Below are 19,211 nucleotides of genomic sequence, written 5' to 3' on the forward strand. Positions count from 1 at the left end.
CGTACGAGTGTAGTACAAGAGATAGCTACACTCCCGCCCCTCCCCCGCTGTTCTTCCCATCTGTACGTAGCCCATTTCATCCGTCTACGGCATTTGTTTCTTTGCCTGCTCGGAAGAGGCGCCTGCGGACTACGCAGCTTCGATGGTGCACCATCCACCCTCTTCCCATGCTTTTTTTTTTCTTCGAAAAGACATTCCTGCTCCCTCCCGCCGCCTTCCGTTCGCCACCCCCCCCCCCCCCCCCGGTCCCGAACTTCTATTTTATATATATTGTCTTTCTTCCGTTCTCGTATGTCACCCCGCGGTGCTTTGTTCGTTGAGAAGTTTGCCTGCTGATACACAGTGTGCCATAGGCACACGGTCACCGGATGTTGCGGGAAGCACACGCCTGCCTTCTTCAATGGCAGCGGCGGGGCCTTTGGCTTCGACAGCAGCACGTTTTTGTGCAGTGTTGATCGACTGATGCACCAAAATAGGAATTGTCCACGCAGCTCAAATGGTTCGCTGGCGCTCTCCTCCTCGCACCACAAACACACACACACACAAACAACCACTTGTCCCCACGTTTTATGGCCCATTCAGTCAGGCGCGCGTTCAGTGTTCCAAGGCCACGGACCCAGGGGCCGTAGATGCCGTAGACGCGTGGCTCTTCTCGGAACTCGGAACTCCAAACGTAAACTGATTTCTGATTGGTCCGTTTTCTAGGGGCGGGGCTCCGTCCCCGTGCCGGCGACGGAAAAAAAAAATTATACGAATGTGATACGAATACGCTGACAGCCACAAGTAAAAAATGCAGAAATAATCAAATCACTCTCCTTTGTAATAATATCGTTATAAACAACAAAAAATATTTTCTATGGGGCAGGGCTTTTGCAAAGTAAAACACTAAAAAGAAAAAAATGACGTCATAGTCGCCATTTTGTAGTGTTGGTGAAATCTGGTGAAATTTTGTTCTGGGGTTGGTGTCGAAGCCCCTTTCCAATCTGGCAACGCTGAGCCAAGCTCTTTTCCGGTCGGCAACATGACGGCGAAGGTACGGCTGAGGATTTTTGACATTTTCAATCAATATTCATCGGTAAAATGCATGCTCAGAAATGTTTGTCTTTACATCAGATTGATAAACAAGGGCGCCTGCTCTGGCGTAACGTAGTTAATAAAGTACAATGAGTTCTTATTTTATTACGACGACTGAAATGCTTGTCTGTGCGGTCAGTGTTTGCATGTCCGTAGGGAGATGTTGGGCGCAACGTGTATGTTGCCACGAAACGTTGAGCTCGTGTACAGGTAGCACGTCAACATTGTAGAATTTTTTCGGCGTTCCTGTTGATATGTGCTGTTACGTGGTGTTCGGAGCCGGGACCGTTCAGGCTACAATGGTTTCATGTCTGGGCATGTCCCCTTTATCCGCGAGTAGTTGTGCATGGTTCTATAGAATATTCCAGTTTTATTTTTACAGTACGAGTCATGGTGTGCTTGCAGGTGTTACGAGAGTTATGTGCTGTGCGCGGGAAGCCTTGCGAGAGTTGTGTGCACTTTGTTCGAAGCGCATGTCTACTCGGAAGTCGCGAACAACGTGCATGTGCCTGTCTTCGCTGACGGCTACCGTAGGCGTATGTTTCCAAGTGTTATTTGTGGAGAAGTCACCTCTTGTGTTGCCGCTCGATAATATGTTTTTGATGCTCCCTGCGGATTGCAGGTCCTCTTTTAATGGCATTAGATTTGGCTGTTACGCATACCAGTGCTGCCCGATGCATGACAAAACTCATACCTAATGGCGGCGTCGAAGTGTTGCTGATTTTGAAGAGCGTAACTTCGACTCACTGGACGTGTTGCTCTTCATTGATTTCAACCACCTGTTATATCGGGGGCAGTTAGGCTGTGAAGGACAGCAAGTCTGTGGTAGACAGTCTTAGTACTCCTCTGAGGAATGAAGCAATCGCTGCTGTGGTTTTATTGAGATGTGTGCGTGCTTTGACATGTGTCCTGTAACCTCCTTCATATTTTTTTTCTTTATAGACGAAACTACCGAGGAAGGACAAGAAAGACAAGGAGAAGAACCCCATGCGTGAGGTTCGGATCCGCAAGCTGTGCCTGAACATTTGTGTCGGTGAATCTGGAGACAGGCTGACACGAGCTGCCAAGGTGGGTTTTTTTTTTAGAGAGCCCACGACCTGTGCTCCACTCTTGACATTTAATTTCGTGCTGAAGTTTGCCCCCCTATAGGAACTGGTCTACCCTTGTCAACATTGACAGTGTTTTTGTATGTTGGGCTGGGAAACACCGCCGAGGGAGGCAGAGGGTTGGGTGGGGTGATAGCTTGGAATCTGCTAACCAGGTGTCTGCATGATCATAAATTCTCTTCAGTCGGTCAGCATCCTCTAGTGTGGCTGATCAGTGCAGCAATTTGTTTCTCCAAAAAAATTATAGTGTGAAATTGAGGTCAAAGACTCATATTCCCTATACATAGTTTTCATTGACATCACTGTTGTCGCCATCTTGGAGTACTAGCTGGTTGAGATACGTGAACTCTTACTCGAACAGGCGGAGAATTTCTCCGGTGGCATCAGATTAGTGCCGGTGCCCCATCATGTTCCTTTGTGTTCCCCCTTAGCGTGGCTGTCAGGCAGAGGAAAGAGGGGAGAGCACAAACGACTGTGTCCTCCCCTGCACTGACACTCTCTAATGAGATAAAAATGTCACGGTGGCCGCCATGGCACCCAGCGCAGAGAACCTATCTATGACGTCACATGAAAACTGTATACTTAGGGCACATGTTCACTGATCAGCCAAAGCACTCATCGGCAGGCACTGAATGTGTGTTTTGCATTCAGCCCTGTGTTCTCAACAAGTGCAAGAATGAATCCTCCTTTGCAACGTGAGGTCTGGAAACAAATTCTGGCCTTGCTACTAAATTGGAGGTACAGCTTGCATAACATCAGTTTGTACATTACTTAGTTTGAAGCTTGCAGTGAATAAAGTACCCTAAACAACGAACGCAAAAGAATACAGTTTTTGTTTGTCATACAGGTCTTTTGCCATGTCTGTTAAAGCAGAGCCGCTATTTACACCATCTCCTTCTGAAAGAAAAGCCAGCATATATTTCATATTGTGACATCTCAGGTGGAACGTTTATTCAGCCTAAGAACTTGCCATAGGCCTCCCAAGCTCGGCCAGGGGGCGCTGCGTCGCACGCGTTTCGCCGCCTTTCTTGCGAAAACCGGTCGCTTCTGTCCCCACACCAGCCTTTTGACTGCGCTGTCTCCGCACGTTCAGGCACCCTGCACGCGCTGTTCTCTGCTTGCCGTGCACGTGCAGCTTCACGTGTCGCTTGCTCTGAAGGTTTAGAAAGATCCCAGAGATGGAAAAAAACGTTTCAACGGTGGGAATCTTACCAGAGGAGGACGGTTGATCGACCACCTTTTCGGGACCGAGCAGGTCGTCAAGGGCGATGCTGTTTGTGCGAGCGCTACGTGCGTGCCGATGCTGAACGGGCACATTTCTTTGACATGAATAGGGAGGTGACTGCGCGAGTTCTGTAATTAGGTTACCGGTAAAACGCACATTCGTTGCGGCAGTCGTGTATACTCGGAGCTGTCAGCAACCATCCAGCACGCTTTCGCGTTCGTTTTCTATTGATAACTTTTCAATTACTTGGATGCCAAGTTTGTCGTGCGGCTTTAAATTTATTATGAGCTCAGTGTGAAGAGCATAAATTTACATCTGCCCTGTTGAGTCACTGGCTGCATTGCAATGCGCAGTGTTCAGTTTCGTGGGAGTTTCACTTTTGCCGAGGTTTGCATCGAATGATAACAACGTCGGATCGCAAGTTTAATGTCGCCTTGGATTTTTTTAGAGCTCCCTTTGACAGCATAATGATATACGCAAACAAAAAATAAATAAATATTTCATGCCCACTTCGACGATGCATGTTTCTTGCAGAGGCGTGTTTCATTTCGAATAATATCGACGCCTGATCACGCACCGTGTTCGCTTATTCGAATGTCGCTTTGGTTGTTTCGACAGCTCGCTTGGTCAGCATCATACTATACAGGGGCGTAGCCAGGGGGGGGTGGGGGGGTTCAAACCCTTCCCGAAATTTTTCAATTTTGCTTGAGTATATGTACACGCACACATACAAACGCACGCACAAACATACATAAAGTATGATTGGACTCTCCCCCCCCCCCCCCCCCCCCCCCCGAAAAAATTTCTGGCTACGCCCCTGATACTATACAATACCCACTGGGATCGCGCATGTTTATGATTATGCCGAGATTTGTGCCCAATAATAAGCGCATCTGAATTCGCGAAGCCATCGAAAATTTAATTGCCACATTGCCACCTTGGTTCTTTTTTCAGCTCGTTTCCAAAGCGGCATGCAAGGCTTTTTATTACGTGCCGAACGCATGACATTAATACGAGGCACGCCGTGGTGGATTAATTCGGATTAATTTCGGCCACCTGGGTTTCTTTAACGTGTACGTAAATCTAAGTACGCCGGTGTTGGTGCATTTCGCTCCCATCGAAATGCAGCTGCTGTATGCGTGAATCGAACCCATGACCACGATTTTAGCAGCGCAACACTTCAGCCTTCTAAGCAATCACGGCGTGTCGCATGCAAGGCCAATATAAACGCTCAGTGCAAACATACAGCTTAATTCTGTTTACAGGGAGCCGCGACGGGAAATGTACCGCAATCAGCTGAATTAAACACTTAGTACTCACGGTACGTTATTCAAACTGTGGTGTATTAAGCCCACATGCTCCGCTGCTGTCACATTACAAATGGTTGACTCGGAAAGCCAGCGCGCAATCTCGAAACGTACAGCGGCTGTCTATTTGTTGTAGCTTCGGTTCACAAATGCACTTCCCTTTCAAATTGCACGATCATCGCGTTTCTCCCCGTTAATAGTTCGTAATACTGTGTACGACAAAAATTGCTTCAAGGTGACAAGACCGCGAAAGCATCGCGGCGAACTGCCATAATCCACTCTTGACGCCTCTGCTCCTCGCACTGCTTGCATTGGAAACGGTAGAACTTGACGGGCAGTTTTCGGCTGTTCATCATTTTTAAACTTTTGGGACAGTTCACAATGAAGCAGGACTGCATGCCTGCTTTCGAGTACGACGAAGGAACGGCACCCATAGCGTGAAAAATGCGAGATAAAAGCCCCGGGGAGCACGTTCTTCGCGCGCGCGATGGGCAAACCAAGCAAGAGCGACCCGTCCCAGCTACCGGAGTTTTCCCCTCTCTCCGCTGGGGCGGCGGACGGCGCTGCGCAAACTTGAGCGTTGGAGGCCTATAGAGCAATGCAGATGATATTATGCAAATGAGGGAGAGTGCATATTAAGTGTCCACAACGTAAACAGCCTCAGCTTTGTGATTCTAGGCCCTATAATTCAAATCAAGCAAAAAATGGTATTAATCAACATTTATAGTCTGTTTTTTTTTTTTATGGTTAGTGACTATGGGTTGGTGTGAAAACAGTTTACGTGATGTGGAGGGTCCAATCCCATACATGTGACCTCTGTTTATATGGAATGCAAGAGCGACAAGAGAGAGATTCACAAGCAGAGCTGCCCTCCTGGAATTCCTTTGAGGAAATTTGGACATTTTTCTGATCTGGACAAGAACTTCTTTGGTTTTATTGCAGTGGTTCCTGGTTAGCAGTGCTGGACCATAAATGTAACTGCTGCTACCTCATGAGGTTTTGTGCAGTCGCATCAGCCAGGACAAATGTGCCACCAACTAGTTGCTTACAAATTCACTTGCAGCTTATGGCAGTTGCACTCATTTACAAGAAAGCTCTTGGTGCATTTGACCTTGCAAGTTATCATAACTAATATAAACATATATGTGCATTCATGCATGACTACATGTAAGTGAAGTTCAGGCAAGCCATGATTAGGATAGCCATGCTGTTAGGTAATTAGGCATAAATTGTCGGACGTGCCATATAGTGACTGTTGTAGTTCCTAAGTGCCAGTATCTCAGTTTTTCACTAAGTTGCGCTGACTTGAGAGAACACCTCGTGATTGTATCACAGAAGCATTTGTTTTAACTAAATGCTACCTGCCACGGTGGTCTAGCGGTTATGGTGCTTGACTGCTGACCTGAAGGTCTCAAGATGGAATCCCAGTCGCGGTGGCTGCATTTCGATGGAGGTGAAATGCTTGAGGCCCGTGTAGTACTTAAGATGCGCGTTAAAGAAACCAAGGTGGTTTAAATTTCCGGAGCCCTCCAGTATGGCATCTGTTGTAATCGTATCATGGTTTTGGGATGTAATACCCCAACAGTTATTATTACTAACTTTGAATGCTAACAATGTAGGTGTTTGGTACAACACTGGAGCGGGTTTCTTCTAAACGTTGAATCCTGTGTTGATCCTTGTCAGGTGCTCGAACAGCTGACAGGCCAGCAACCTGTGTTCTCCAAGGCTCGCTACACAGTGCGATCGTTCGGCATCAGAAGGAATGAAAAGATTGCCGTGCACTGCACCGTCCGGGGCCCTAAGGCTGAGGAGATCCTTGAGAAAGGCCTCAAGGTGCGTGATAACTTTTTTTCTTTCTTCCTTCTTCCCCCCCCCCCCCCCCCCCCCCCCCCCCCCCCGCCCAGCACGTGGCTCATGGCAGGCATCCTTTTGTGCCAGTGAAGAATGGTGTCCTGTGCTGCTTTTAAAACAGTTATAGAGCAGACAAAGAATGCTTTGACACTTTGCCAAGGCCCCCTATCTGGAAAGATGGGTCTGAAAAATTGGTCTGCATGTCATAATTGATATAAGACACATTTTCAGAATTGGCAATGTCCAACATCCTTGAGAAACAAAAAGCAGAAACACGGGTGACATTTTTTTCTAGTCCTTTTTAGTTTCGATTTTCGGTATAGACCTTATGCAAGATTGCTGCCATCTGTCGGAGGTTTGATGAAGCTGCCGATTTGGTGCCATGTTGGAGGCTTGTGTCCGAATCTTAATGCTGTCGCTGCTATAACTTCTTGCTTGTATCTGCTTTGATAGTGGGCAACCGGGGCATAAAAACGTCAGACGAGTGTGTTGTGGCCTATATACATTGGCATTTCCTAGTTATTACGTGTAAAGAACTGCCTCACGAGAAGGTAAATGTTTGTTACCAAGTCACATGTAGGCCTGCCGTCGTTGAAAACAAAGCTTTGCTGTAGGCTATAAATTTTGTGTCTGTTTTCAGCGTAGCGAATGAAGCATTGTTAGCTCTGAATATCACGCGTATAGTGTAGGATGGTTGGGAGGTGTTTTTAGCGCGTGACACGGCTAGGCACAGTGATGGCGGTAAGAAAGTGCTGTTCACCCATTTCAAAGCTGATTTCATAGGGACAGCCTACGTCGAGCAGATTTATTGTGCATTTAATTTAAAGTAAAACGTTGTCCTCTTTTTTTGTTTTTGAAGTAAAAAATATTTTTCTGGGTGTAGTCATACGTATGTTACGCGTAGAATTACTCACTTCTCATGAATGTGAAAAGTGAACATGAAAAGTGTTAGTTGCTCCAAGAAATAGGTGTCGGTTAGCTGGTATTTTATTGAATATCCTTCCGACATGTGCTTGTAAATAACGTGATACGCCAAGAGTATTCACGTTCACATTATCGCTTTCGGGTCCTACTGGCGCCACAATTTCAACCCGTTTCCGCGAGGCAGTTTTGCGTCGCCGACAGAACGCTTGTGAAACCACCTCAGCGAGTAACCAACGGTAGCGTACTAACACATTTGCTGGAACAGCATTTTTTTTTTTTTTTTTTCAATTTCATATGAAAGGTGTGCCACTCACAAGCATCTGTCAACATTTCATAACGCACAGGGGTGGATACAGGATTTTTCCAGAGGGGAATCAGCTTCTGAAAGAACTTGATATGCGCTCTTCTTGGGGTATAATATTAAAAAAAGTATGTGGGGGAGGGTCCGGAAACTCAAAATTTGCTTAATTCACAGTGAAAGAAGGTGTGATTATTATGCTAGTAATTACAGGTGGGTCAGGAGGGGGGTTTCAGTTTTCTTCATTCTTCTGAATTTGTGTCTCATGCCTTCCTCCATGATGCAGGTGCGAGAATACGAGCTCCGCAAGGACAACTTCTCGGACACCGGCAACTTTGGCTTCGGTATCCAGGAGCACATTGACTTGGGTATCAAGTACGACCCCACCATCGGCATCTACGGTCTCGACTTCTACGTAGTGCTGGGCCGGCCAGGCTTCAATGTTGCCCACAGGCGCCACAAGAAGGGTACCATCGGTTGCAAGCACCGGCTTTGTAAGGAAGAGGCCATCAAATGGTTCCAACAGAAGGTGAGCAACTCCTTAGGCACAAGTGATAGTTCTTGCTTCCCCATCTCAATCTGGAGCTTTCATTTCATACCTTTTTGAAAGATGGCCGTGGGCTTTTTATCTGTGATGCGTGGTCAGTTTCATACGTAGACATTGCGCAGGCTAGTAGAGACTTTGTGTCATACCTTTGAGAAAAAAAGAATAGTGTTTCATATGAAATATGAAGGTAATACGATAAGTCACCAAAGTCGACTGGGCTATTCCATACTTCCGCGCAATGTCGGTCATCTTGTTTTTCTGGGGAACTTCATACAAAATGGCTCGTTTCACTCTGAGAGAGAGCGCCTTTTGTTTAGTCATGGATGAGGTGGACATTCCGGGTATCGCTGGACTCTACATCATTGAAAAGTTCGTCAGTGCACATGGCAGGCCAAGCTGTCACCGCAGGAAAGTCCAAGCGCGCTGCGATCCGCTTTTCATCCGTGAACTGAGACAGCATGAGCGCACGACTGATTCTGCTGTTCTCTGGACTGTACGACTGTACTGCTTTGTTAGCGCAGGCAGGCTTAGGTGATGGCGCCACGCCGTGGAGAAAAAGCAATTAGGAGTGCACCTACTTGCTTCGCTTATTTACCACGATGAGGCACCACAAACTGAACTGGGCTGGGGTGGCCCAATGCGTGGGGCAGCTTTCTTGTGTAACAAACTGGGGGACTGAGTGTGACGAGATAAGATACCAACAACCCGTTTACCCGGCGGTCAGCCTGCCTGGTACTGGAAAAATGGATAGGAAGTGTTCGCTTGTTTCGGAGACGGTGACTGGCTACCGTGTGATGAGGTGAAGCAAGCTTTCGCAAGGAGCCGAGTGGGACGAAAGGGCGAATGGTGCGGGAGGAGGCTGCTGGGAACCAAGAATTGGGCGGTTTTTCGCCCTTCTTGATGCACATGAAAGCTCAAAATGATGTTTGATGGAATTTTTCTTTTGTTTTTCTCGAAAAAAATGAATCGATATCCGCTTAATTGCATTTAGTTAGTTCGTTAAAACTGGGCTTAAAAGGCATGAAAAATGCGGAAATTAGAACAGGAAATCAAGGTCGCTTTGTTATAACCGCTGTAAGTGGGTTCGTTATAAATGGGCTGCACTGTAATTGCAGCAACTAACTGCCTCAGATTATTAAAAACAAGTAGATTCCAAGACCCAGTGATCTTTTGTTGACCAAGCCCCCCCCCCATTTGCACCGCTTTGCGAGTCGCGTAAAGTTCCTGCCGACCATACACTGCATGCATCAGGCACCACATGCCGTAAGCAATGTGTTCACGCAAACGTAGTGCCGAACGTACAAAATCTTGTACTATTTTTCGCAAAGCAAAAGTCACACTGTAAAGTTGCCATCGATGCACCAGTTGTAAGGCTAATCCTGAATGCTCGTTTAGTCCACAGGCGACACGAAGCGATGCATCTGGCGCTTATCGAAGCGCTCGTTGTGAGTTCTGATTACAAAACGGACGTAGTGTTGTGGCTGATCGGTGTCTATAAAAGCTGTGCCATTTCAAAACTGGCGCATCATAAGCCACGAATAACTCATCCCGCTTGCCTGTGTTTTAGCAGTGCAAGTTTACCATACAATAAGTGTGGAAATAATACAGTATAGTCTTGGTCGGCACGTAGGTTTCTTTTTAAATGTTTCAGCCGCGTGAATTGCTCATGGTGTGCGGCAACGTGATAAGGTTCAGAGTGGCCAATAAAACCAGCGCTGATAAAAGACCATCATATCATCTTCCGTATCTCTCGGCTTGCAGTATATTACTGAAATGATTCCTGCGTACATGTCGCAAACAGCACTCGCTAGCATGAGTTACCAGCGCTGCGCACTCTGTCACTGCGGGTCCTCAAATTAGACAAAATTTCATGGCGCGCTTCAGTGCTGCTACCACGTAGGTACCTCGCCACCCGCAGACTCCCGATGTGTGGACGTGGCATGGGACGGCTTTGTTAATGCAAAATGCCATGCAATTTTTCTTGGTAAAGTCAATAAATTAGGTGCTGTTGGGAGTAAAACGGGAATGAGTCGCATTTGTTCCAACTGCTCGTGGAACCCTAAAATGCCCTTCACAGAACTCCGGTGTTCCACTGAACCCAGTTTGAGAACCGTTGGTGGTAACGGAAGATAAAAATTTTAATATTCAATGTGCCTCAACCATGACCCGATGGTGAGACATAGTGAAGTGTGGCAATCTGGGTTATTGGCTACCACCATGGTTCTGTAATGTGTACTGGAAGATCTAAGATAAGCATTTTTTTGCATTTTGCTGCCGTTGAAAAGAAGCAATCATGGCCGAGATCTGATCACACAGTCTCGAGCTCATTGGAAAAGTGTGCTGCAGTCCAGAGCTGAGCCAGGTTTACTTGCCAAAAAAAAAATGAAAAGGAAGACTTGTGCCTCCATTACCTGATTTTATAGATAACCTCTGGTGGGTCACCGCACTCATCGGCAGGCACTGATGCTTGATCGGCATTCAGTCCTGTGTTGTATCCCAACAAGTGCAACAGCAAATCCTCCTTTGCAACGTTGGGCCTGACTCATATTCAGTCCTTACTACAAAATTGGAGGTACACACCCCCTTATACAGTAGAACCCCGCTGTTACGTTCCTCACTGCTGCGTTTTCCCGGCTGTTACGTCGTTTTCCACCGGTCCCGGCATAGCTCCCATAGGATACAATGTATTGGGAACCCCGCTGTTACGTCGTAACTGTCGGACCGTTCCCGTATGATACGTCGCGAAGTGCGCTCGGAGCCGACCGAGTGACTACCAAAGAGAGCCGCCATGGTGCATTTTCACGCAGCTTGGCCTCGTTTGACCGTAATATTAGCCGCATGAGAGGCGCAAGCAACAGAATCTTTCAATTGATGCAAACAAAAGCATGGCCTTCGAGATTCAAATTGCAAAGATGGCGTCTATGTCGTAACTGCTCGAGAAAGCAAGGCCTTCGAGATTGGCATTTACTATTGACAAAAGCATAGCCTTTGAGATTTGTATTGCACAAACATGGCGTGTATGACGTAATTGCTTGCGAAAGCAAGGCCTTCGAGATTGGCATTCACTTCTGCCATCGCGTTGGCGTAGACTCATCATCATCGTTATTTGTCGGAGAGCGGGAGGAGTTCGAGCTGGTTGGAGCTCGCACGGTCGTGATTGCGTGTGCTTAGTTCTTTCATGCCTACAGCTGTTGGTGTTAAGGGGAGACGCGGGTCGAAAAGTCGCGGTTTTCCGAAAAAAAACCTGTTTTTTTTTTCGGCTGTATTGTCATCCTTGGACTACAGTAGAACCCCGCTGTTACGTTCCTCACTGCTGCATTTTCCCGGCTGTTACGTCGTTTTCCGCCGGTCCCGGCATAGCTCCCATAGGATACAATGTATTGGGAACCCCGCTGTTACGTCGTAACTGTCGGACCGTTCCCGTACGATACGTCGTGAAGTGCGCTCGGAGCCGACCGAGTGACTACCAAAGAGAGCAGCCATGGTGCATTTTCACGCAGCTTGGCCTCGTTTGACCGTAATATTAGCTGCATGAGAGGCGCAAGCAACAGAATCTTTCAATTGATGCAAACAAAAGCATGGCCTTCGAGATTCAAATTGCAAAGATGGCGTCTATGACGTAACTGCTCGCGAAAGCAAGGCCTTCGAGATTGGCATTTACTATTGACAAAAGCATAGCCTTTGAGATTTGTATTGCACAAACATGGCGTGTATGACATAATTGCTTGCGAAAGCAAGGCCTTCGAGATTGGCATTCACTTCTGCCATCGCGTTGGCGTAGACTCATCATCATCGTTATTTGCGGAGAACGGGAGGAGTTCGAGCTGGTTGGAGCTCGCATGGTCGCGCGTGCGGTTCGCGGTCAGACTCGCCGCGCCGGTCGTGATTGCGTGTGCTTAGTTCTTTCATGCCTACAGCTGTTGGTGTTAAAAAAATCACATACGTTGATTACATTTCTGTGGATGAGGCCGTCCTTAGCTCCGCGTTTCTATCCATCGACTAGATCGCGGCTGAGCGCGCCAATTTTCGTGCTGCTCGTAAGAATTGAAATAAAATTCTGTACCACTAAATATTTTGCCGTTTTTCCTGTTTTTCGTCTCTTACGTTTCCCGTCTCTTACGTTTATTTCCTACAGTCCCTTCAAAAACATATCAGCGGGTTTCTACTGTATAATCTTTTATTTCTGAAAATATCAAGCTAAAATTCGCACGAGCAATTATCTAAAAAGACTTCCAAGTGAGAAGCGGTGACGCGAGAAATGCGCAAAAGTCGCGAAAAAATGGTGTAGTTTGCGTCCTTCTGTTGCGAAAATGACGCGGTGCCCGCCATTTGCAATCCTGCCCGCATGCAGCGTAAGGCTGTCTTCTCCACAATACACCAGGGGTTAGTCTCGTATCTTCACGCAGAATAAAGAAAAAACTAGAAAAACAACGCGTACGTCGAGTGTTTTGAATTTCGCGGCACGCAGCGCGAGGCCGCCATTAGCGCGAGGCCGCCATTGGACGGCGGCGCGCTCCACCCTCTCCTCCCTCCCATCTCCCCGGCAAAAGAACGAAGCCTCAAACGCCGCGACCGAGTTGTTCTACGTTTCTTCTGTATTTTCGTGCCATGGCAAGCCCTAAAAGCCCTGCGGTGGAATTTATCAGTGCATCCCAAAAGAAGATTGGATTCTTTGAGAGTGAGCCTAGACTTGTAGGTGCTCCTACAGTCAACACGATGCTTTGCGAAATCGGCGCGCTCACGGCACTTGTGGCGGGTTCGGCATGCCACCCTTGCCGCGAACGGAAGCTCGGCGTCCGAGAGGCGGCTGGAAAGCGCAGACTTTCGGCATTCCTCGAACTGTGTTGTGAAAATTCCGATTGCCCCGAGTCTACACTTTGGTCCACGCACACGTGGAGGCGGATTGTGGCCCAATTTGATGTAAATAGTGTTTTTTCTGATAAATGCCAACGTTTCAGACTTTCAATCTTGTTTTTCTCATTTTCATTTTTTTCGACAATTTCACGTTTTGCGGGCAGCCTTTTATTAACTTATATTTATTGTATAGTAACGAAACTTCGCACACGTATTCTTCAAGACATGTAGAATGCAAATATCTACTTGAAATTGCAATATCTATCAGCATTACTTGTGAAAATATTCGGTTACTGTTTCAAAGGAGACTGAAAATAATCAGTTACAGAGTACAATTTTTTTTATTAGATCCATTATCTCTGTGGAATATCTGGATAGATATTGGCACTCTACAGTCTACAAAGAGTCTAATGAGATTCAACACAATCATTTTACTGAAAGTTTAGTACATAAAAGAGTTCCCGCAAAAAGTGTAACATTTTGCCATTGTGTATGACATAACTCAACAACTGTAGCAGCTACATGGAAAGTAATGACATATTTGAAATCTGCATGAAAAACTATACATATAACAGTATTTTCAAGTCTCTATTGCAAAAAATAAAAAAAAGGTTGTTTCGAGGAGCGTCTCCCCTTAAATAAATCACATACGTTGATTACACTTCTGTGGATGAGGCCATCCTAAGCTCCGCGTTTCTATCCATCGACTAGATCGCGGCTGAGCGCGCCAATTTTCGTGCTGCTCGTAAGAATTGAAATAAAATTCTGTACCACTAAATATTTTGCCGTTTTTCCTCTTTTTCGGCTCTTACGTTTCCCGTCTCTTACGTTTATTTCCTACGGTCCCTTCAAAAACGTATCAGCGGGGTTCTACTGTACAGCCATTAGGGTGGCCATAGTGAAACTGCATTTTGCACCCTTTCTGGCCAGTAGCTGTACTTTCAGAGCTTTCAATTTTTTGAAAACACATTTGCTTAGACAGCGGATTATCTTCTAATGTTATAATTCTCATTTTGTTGTGCTGGTGGTTCTAATGTCGTAATCTAACCCATTGTTCCTTTCCGAGTGTAGGAATTCATTGTCAATTAGGCATTAAATATGAGAGAAATCTGTTATCTTCTGGAGATAGGGAAACTGGGAGTGTTGAGGTAAGGGTGGTGATCCAATGGTGGTTCAGGCCTCACACCTAAATGTGCCAAGTGTCCAAACATGCTTGCGTGCAGAACATTCCTAAAAGTGTTCTACACTTAAACCTCGTTATAACAAAGTCGCATCCGACATGAAAATAACTTCGTTGTACACATATATTCGTAACATCGTATCTAGGACAAGACTATTCTTCATTTACTTCGTTATAACTGACATTTATATATTTTTTCGTTAGATCAAGGTTTGAGTGTAATCGAATGGATGATATATGCACCCATGCTGCACGGACAGTGTATTGGCATTTGGTTCTCGAAGGGCTGCGTTTAAATCCTGCATCATGACATTTTTATTTGTGTTTGCTTATGAACACCACTTTGCTTCCACTGCCCTTTCCTTCTTGCTGCTCTTTCCATCCAGGCCTCATTCACATATGCACATACAGTGCCGGCTTCTGATAGACTCAACAGACAATTTTTGAGCTTTCAGTACTATTCCTAACACTGTGAAGTGCCTGTGGAAGTACTCTTAAGCTGCAAGTGCTGCCTACATTGTGCTGAAGGCAGGGGCTGCAATTTACTATTAGTTTTGATGCGCATATGGTAACAATGGAATTGACCAGTCCAGAATTGGCCCCAGTGTACACCAGTTGAAGGGGCCAGAGCAATTCCTCACCACTGCAGTGACTTGAGTGGTGGTTATGGAGCCAACAGCTGTAAAAATAACTAGGAATATGATACTGTAATGAAGTATTATTACAACTATGGTTTACGTGCACCAGTCTGTTAAAATACTTGCGATGCCTTTGTTACAAAACCCAATATTCCTGTTGCATAATGATGTGCATTGCAATTTCTGGAACACATGAATTTCAGGCTTGATGAATCATTAGTGACAGGGGTGCTTCGACTTCAGCAATTTCTTTAATCTTGAGTGTTCAAACTGAGTTCACTTGAACTTGCTTTGCTACTGTCATCTGGCACGTGTGGCTCTTTTGTTTGCAGTCTCTGCTGTGATTGCAGCCTTTTCATGATTACAGAAAACTAGCCAGTAGCCATTTAGTAGCAATGGTTCATATCAACTTCTTGCAATGAAGGTCCCACGGGTTTTAAAAACTGCAACACACTGTGAGCAAACCTGTGCAAGAAGTTGCATGTTTAGTGATGCTTAAAAGGACACTAAAGTGAAACAATGAATTGGGTTGGACTGACAAGTTATACAGTCGAACCCACTTATAACGATCTATCGGTTATAACGACCATATTTTTGTGCACTTACGATTTTCCTATGGTAACCATTGAAGCTGCGTCCAGATATAGCGAACATTTTTCAAAGCCTCCTACTTTTACAACGAACACTTCAGACACGGTCGCGGTAAAAATATGGCGCATACGAAGCGAAAAAAAAAGTTAAAACGGGCCTTCTAAAGCGCGACAGGAGCGCGCGCTCGCGCGTGCCCCGCTGCAGTTTACTCGCGACTAAGATTACCCAGATCGGCGAGCACCACACGCAGGTTTCGGACGCTGCGAGCGAGGTCGCTCACTTTCCAGCCTTTTCTTCAGTGGTAGAATGGCAGTGAGGGGAAAAAATAGTTGGCAGCATGAAGCCTTGCGGTCAGCTTTCGCACGGTAACCTTTCCTGACGCCGTTCTCTGCAGCTACGACCGCCTGCGATGAACCATGCCTTGGAACGCAAGAAGGCATAAATGCAAGAAGTGATAACCGCGATAACTTTCCATCGCAAAAAGGTTCACTGCGTCCCTAAACTAGTCGACGCCGGAATTTGCCGCGAAAGGTCGTCCATCTTTTCGGTAACGGCAGAGACCGGTCGATCGGTGATTACGTCTTCCGCGCGATTGCGGCGATGCTTTCGCGGATAAGCATCAGAAATGAGCGAAGGCGAGGTGGCGGCCGTCGAAGAACGTGCCGTTATGCCTTATAGCCGACAACCTTATCACAGTCATCTGTAGATATCTGCTTGGCTGCGCGTGTGGCTTACGCCGTACACTGCAGATTGACGGCGTGACGGCGGTACGAGCGCGCCATGCTGCCGTTCGCAAGTTCGCCGCCGCCGCGTCGTGCGAGACCGTTTTAAAGTGCGCGTCACTTTGTAGAAACGAAAGTAGCTCGCTGTTGTTAATGTCGATGCACGTCGACAGCGAGCATCGACAGCGAGGACGTCGATGCACTGACAGCGAGTGTATACTGCGTGTTTGATTAGGTGACAACTGAAGTGCGCTGCGCATCGTCGTCCAGGGCCGCGAGAGCATCGCGGAGACTTAGAGAGTGCGTGTTGCCTGGAAAATGCTTGTTTTCGCCGCATTGAACGAAGAGACTAGTCGCCGCACCCGTCCGTGCACGGTCCGGAGTGAAGCAAGCACGAAGAACGTACAAACACGCGCATACGGCATACAGAAAGCGACCCGAGTAGGCGACGCGCTGCACGCAACTAGCCAGGGATGATCGGCTCCACGTCACGGTACCGCGCTTAGGTGAAACGGTGTCAGCTCATTGCAAAGCCGGTTAATTCACTCGTGAGCACGCAGCGGGCGTCGCTTCACGACGCGAATAAAAGTGCACAAAGAAAACAAAATGGCTTGGCCGCTGAGCGCACGTTTTTAAGGGCGAGTCCATATACAACGAACTACTGATATAACGACCACTTTTCGCAACACTTTCGAGTTCGTTATAAACGGGTTCGACTGCACTCTGAAAACTCTAGTGTCAATAATTTCACCACTGTACGTTTAGTAATACATAGCTTAAATAATTAATGTCAAAAGCTTTGCTTATAAGTTTCTCGTCGAAATCTCTGATTGTGACGTCGCATATTGCAAAGTTTTTTTTTTTTCGTATTTTAGCCGCATTGGCTCATCTAGACTTCCTGAAACTTGGTATGTTAAGTCAGCTCCCGCAGAAAACAATGTACTTAATTTTTACCAATTAAAAACTACATAGGCCCTAGTAGACGCTATCAAAACCTGTGACATCATGGCACCTGGTGTGGGAACTTTAAGGTGGCGTCGGCACCTGCATTTTCTCTTTGCGCGTTTTCTGGTTTAACAAGTGTCTCCTCACAACAAGCAGGGTGTTTTTGGTATCATGAAAGAGTAATTTACTAATGTGAGAATTTTCTTTAGTGTCCCTTTAAGTGGGCACACTGGTCTTAGAGATGAAAAATCATGGCAAAAAATTAATGTTCTGAATATAGTATATTCGTAACATACAGGCATTGTCGCAAGTGCTGACCAAGTTTCTTGAATCTTGAATTGATATTTCAGCCCTAACAGCAATTTATATCACCAAAACAAGCTATATTTCGATAGAGAAAAAGCACAAAAATAGGGCTTTTATATCGATATGCTGCTTCTGAATGACATGTGCTGCAGCAGTAGGCATGCAGGCTATGTCCTTGGTGGAGACTAATCATCTAACAAAAATATTTCAATATCTTCCATTACCTGTGGTTCAAAATGAGCTTTATCTGTTTTCTTGCATTTTCTCAAAACAAGCTTTTACTCACCCTGCTTGTTTGGTGCGACAATTGCTCAAGCTCTAGAATAGCTACAGCTGTGATGTTTTTTGCTGTATGAAGCTAAATGCATAAAGCTCGAAATGCTGCAAGCAAATTCCTTCTTTTCTTCTTCTATAATTTTTTAATTTGCCTGTGTTCTTGATCGTTAGTAGCTGTACTGTAAATGCTAAATTTCAGTGGGCTGCTAAATTGTTAATTGTTGTTGGATTTGAAAACTGCTTGCAACAGTTCAATTCTTATTCATTCTGCTTTCCACTTATGCATTAAACATAACTTTCTGCCCAGTTTATTATTTATTATCTATTGTCTCACCAAATAATAGTAATTCATATTTAATTTTCTCAATAATTATTTGAGTCAACGAAAAGATTACTGCACTTTTAAAAAGAAATACATATATATCTGTGCTTTTTAATTGAATCTGGTCAGAAAATGAACAAGATAGCCCCAGGTATCATGTCCCCCCTTAAAGTGAGAGAGCGATAACCTTCATATTCAAGTTTTGCAAGACCCGTTTTTGTGAAATTCAGGAGTGACCTGTGAATGTAGGGTTTTGCCCTGGGCCTTGTGAAATGGTAGCAGGTTGTTTCTCATAATGATAGCGTTGTGTAAGAAATTGTTGCTGCATGTTGACTCGTCACATTATTATTGCTTTGTACTTGTTTATTTTCCCGTGATAAGTCTTTCCTGTTCGGGAACTCTGAAGTAGCAACTAATGTTGTGGTACCTTCTCTTTGCAGTACGATGGCATCATCTTGCCTGGAAAGAGCGGCAAATAAACCTGCTGTTCACAACATTTGATCCTTCACAAATAAAAAAAAACATCGTGGTGCACGTTTTCTGTTTCATACACGTACAAATTGCAATGCTTTGCATTAAACACAGGCACGTGTCTACTTTTGTATTGCACGAAATTAGCGTACAGTAAATTTTGCTTTGTTGGTTTTGAAACATAGCACGGCTTGCCTGAAGACTTGCTAAGTCGTTTCATTTGGCCTAAAGTGTGAAATTTTTCTGTGTGCATTATTTGAAAATTTTTAAGTGACAAAAATCTAGCATTTAGTGCTAAAAATGCATTCATTGATAACAGGAAAATTTGGTGGCCTCCTTACTGTGAAGCAGTTCTCTAAAAGTTTTCTAGACAAAGTTTACCTGAAGTATATACGTATGTGGCTTTATAACATCTGTATTCAGTTTTTTCTATTTTCAGAGTGTTAGCTCTCAATTGGGAGTTACATGCATATGTATGTTACTTGCACAAATGCGAGAGTACTTGCTGGTGGGAACTTTTAGGGATAATGCTATCTTATGCAGCACGCAGTGTGAAGTTTATTGGAAAGACTGG

The 19,211-nt window shown here is 45.5% G+C and overlaps 1 protein-coding gene across 1 annotated transcript; it reads left to right on the forward strand.

Moving 5' to 3' along the window:
* The first annotated feature begins 1,000 nt into the window (after positions 1–1,000).
* Positions 1,001–18,698, forward strand: LOC119396594 (60S ribosomal protein L11). The gene is made up of 5 exons (XM_037663870.2): positions 1,001–1,033; positions 2,017–2,142; positions 6,396–6,545; positions 8,072–8,314; positions 18,607–18,698. Exons 1-5 carry the CDS (start codon positions 1,022–1,024, stop codon positions 18,643–18,645), a joined length of 570 nt encoding a protein of 189 aa, XP_037519798.1. The 5' UTR covers positions 1,001–1,021; the 3' UTR covers positions 18,646–18,698.
* Positions 18,699–19,211: the final 513 nt, after the last annotated feature.

This window comes from Rhipicephalus sanguineus, chromosome 6 (assembly GCF_013339695.2).
Source record: "Rhipicephalus sanguineus isolate Rsan-2018 chromosome 6, BIME_Rsan_1.4, whole genome shotgun sequence".
In the NCBI taxonomy this organism is placed as follows: Eukaryota; Metazoa; Arthropoda; class Arachnida; order Ixodida; family Ixodidae; genus Rhipicephalus; species Rhipicephalus sanguineus.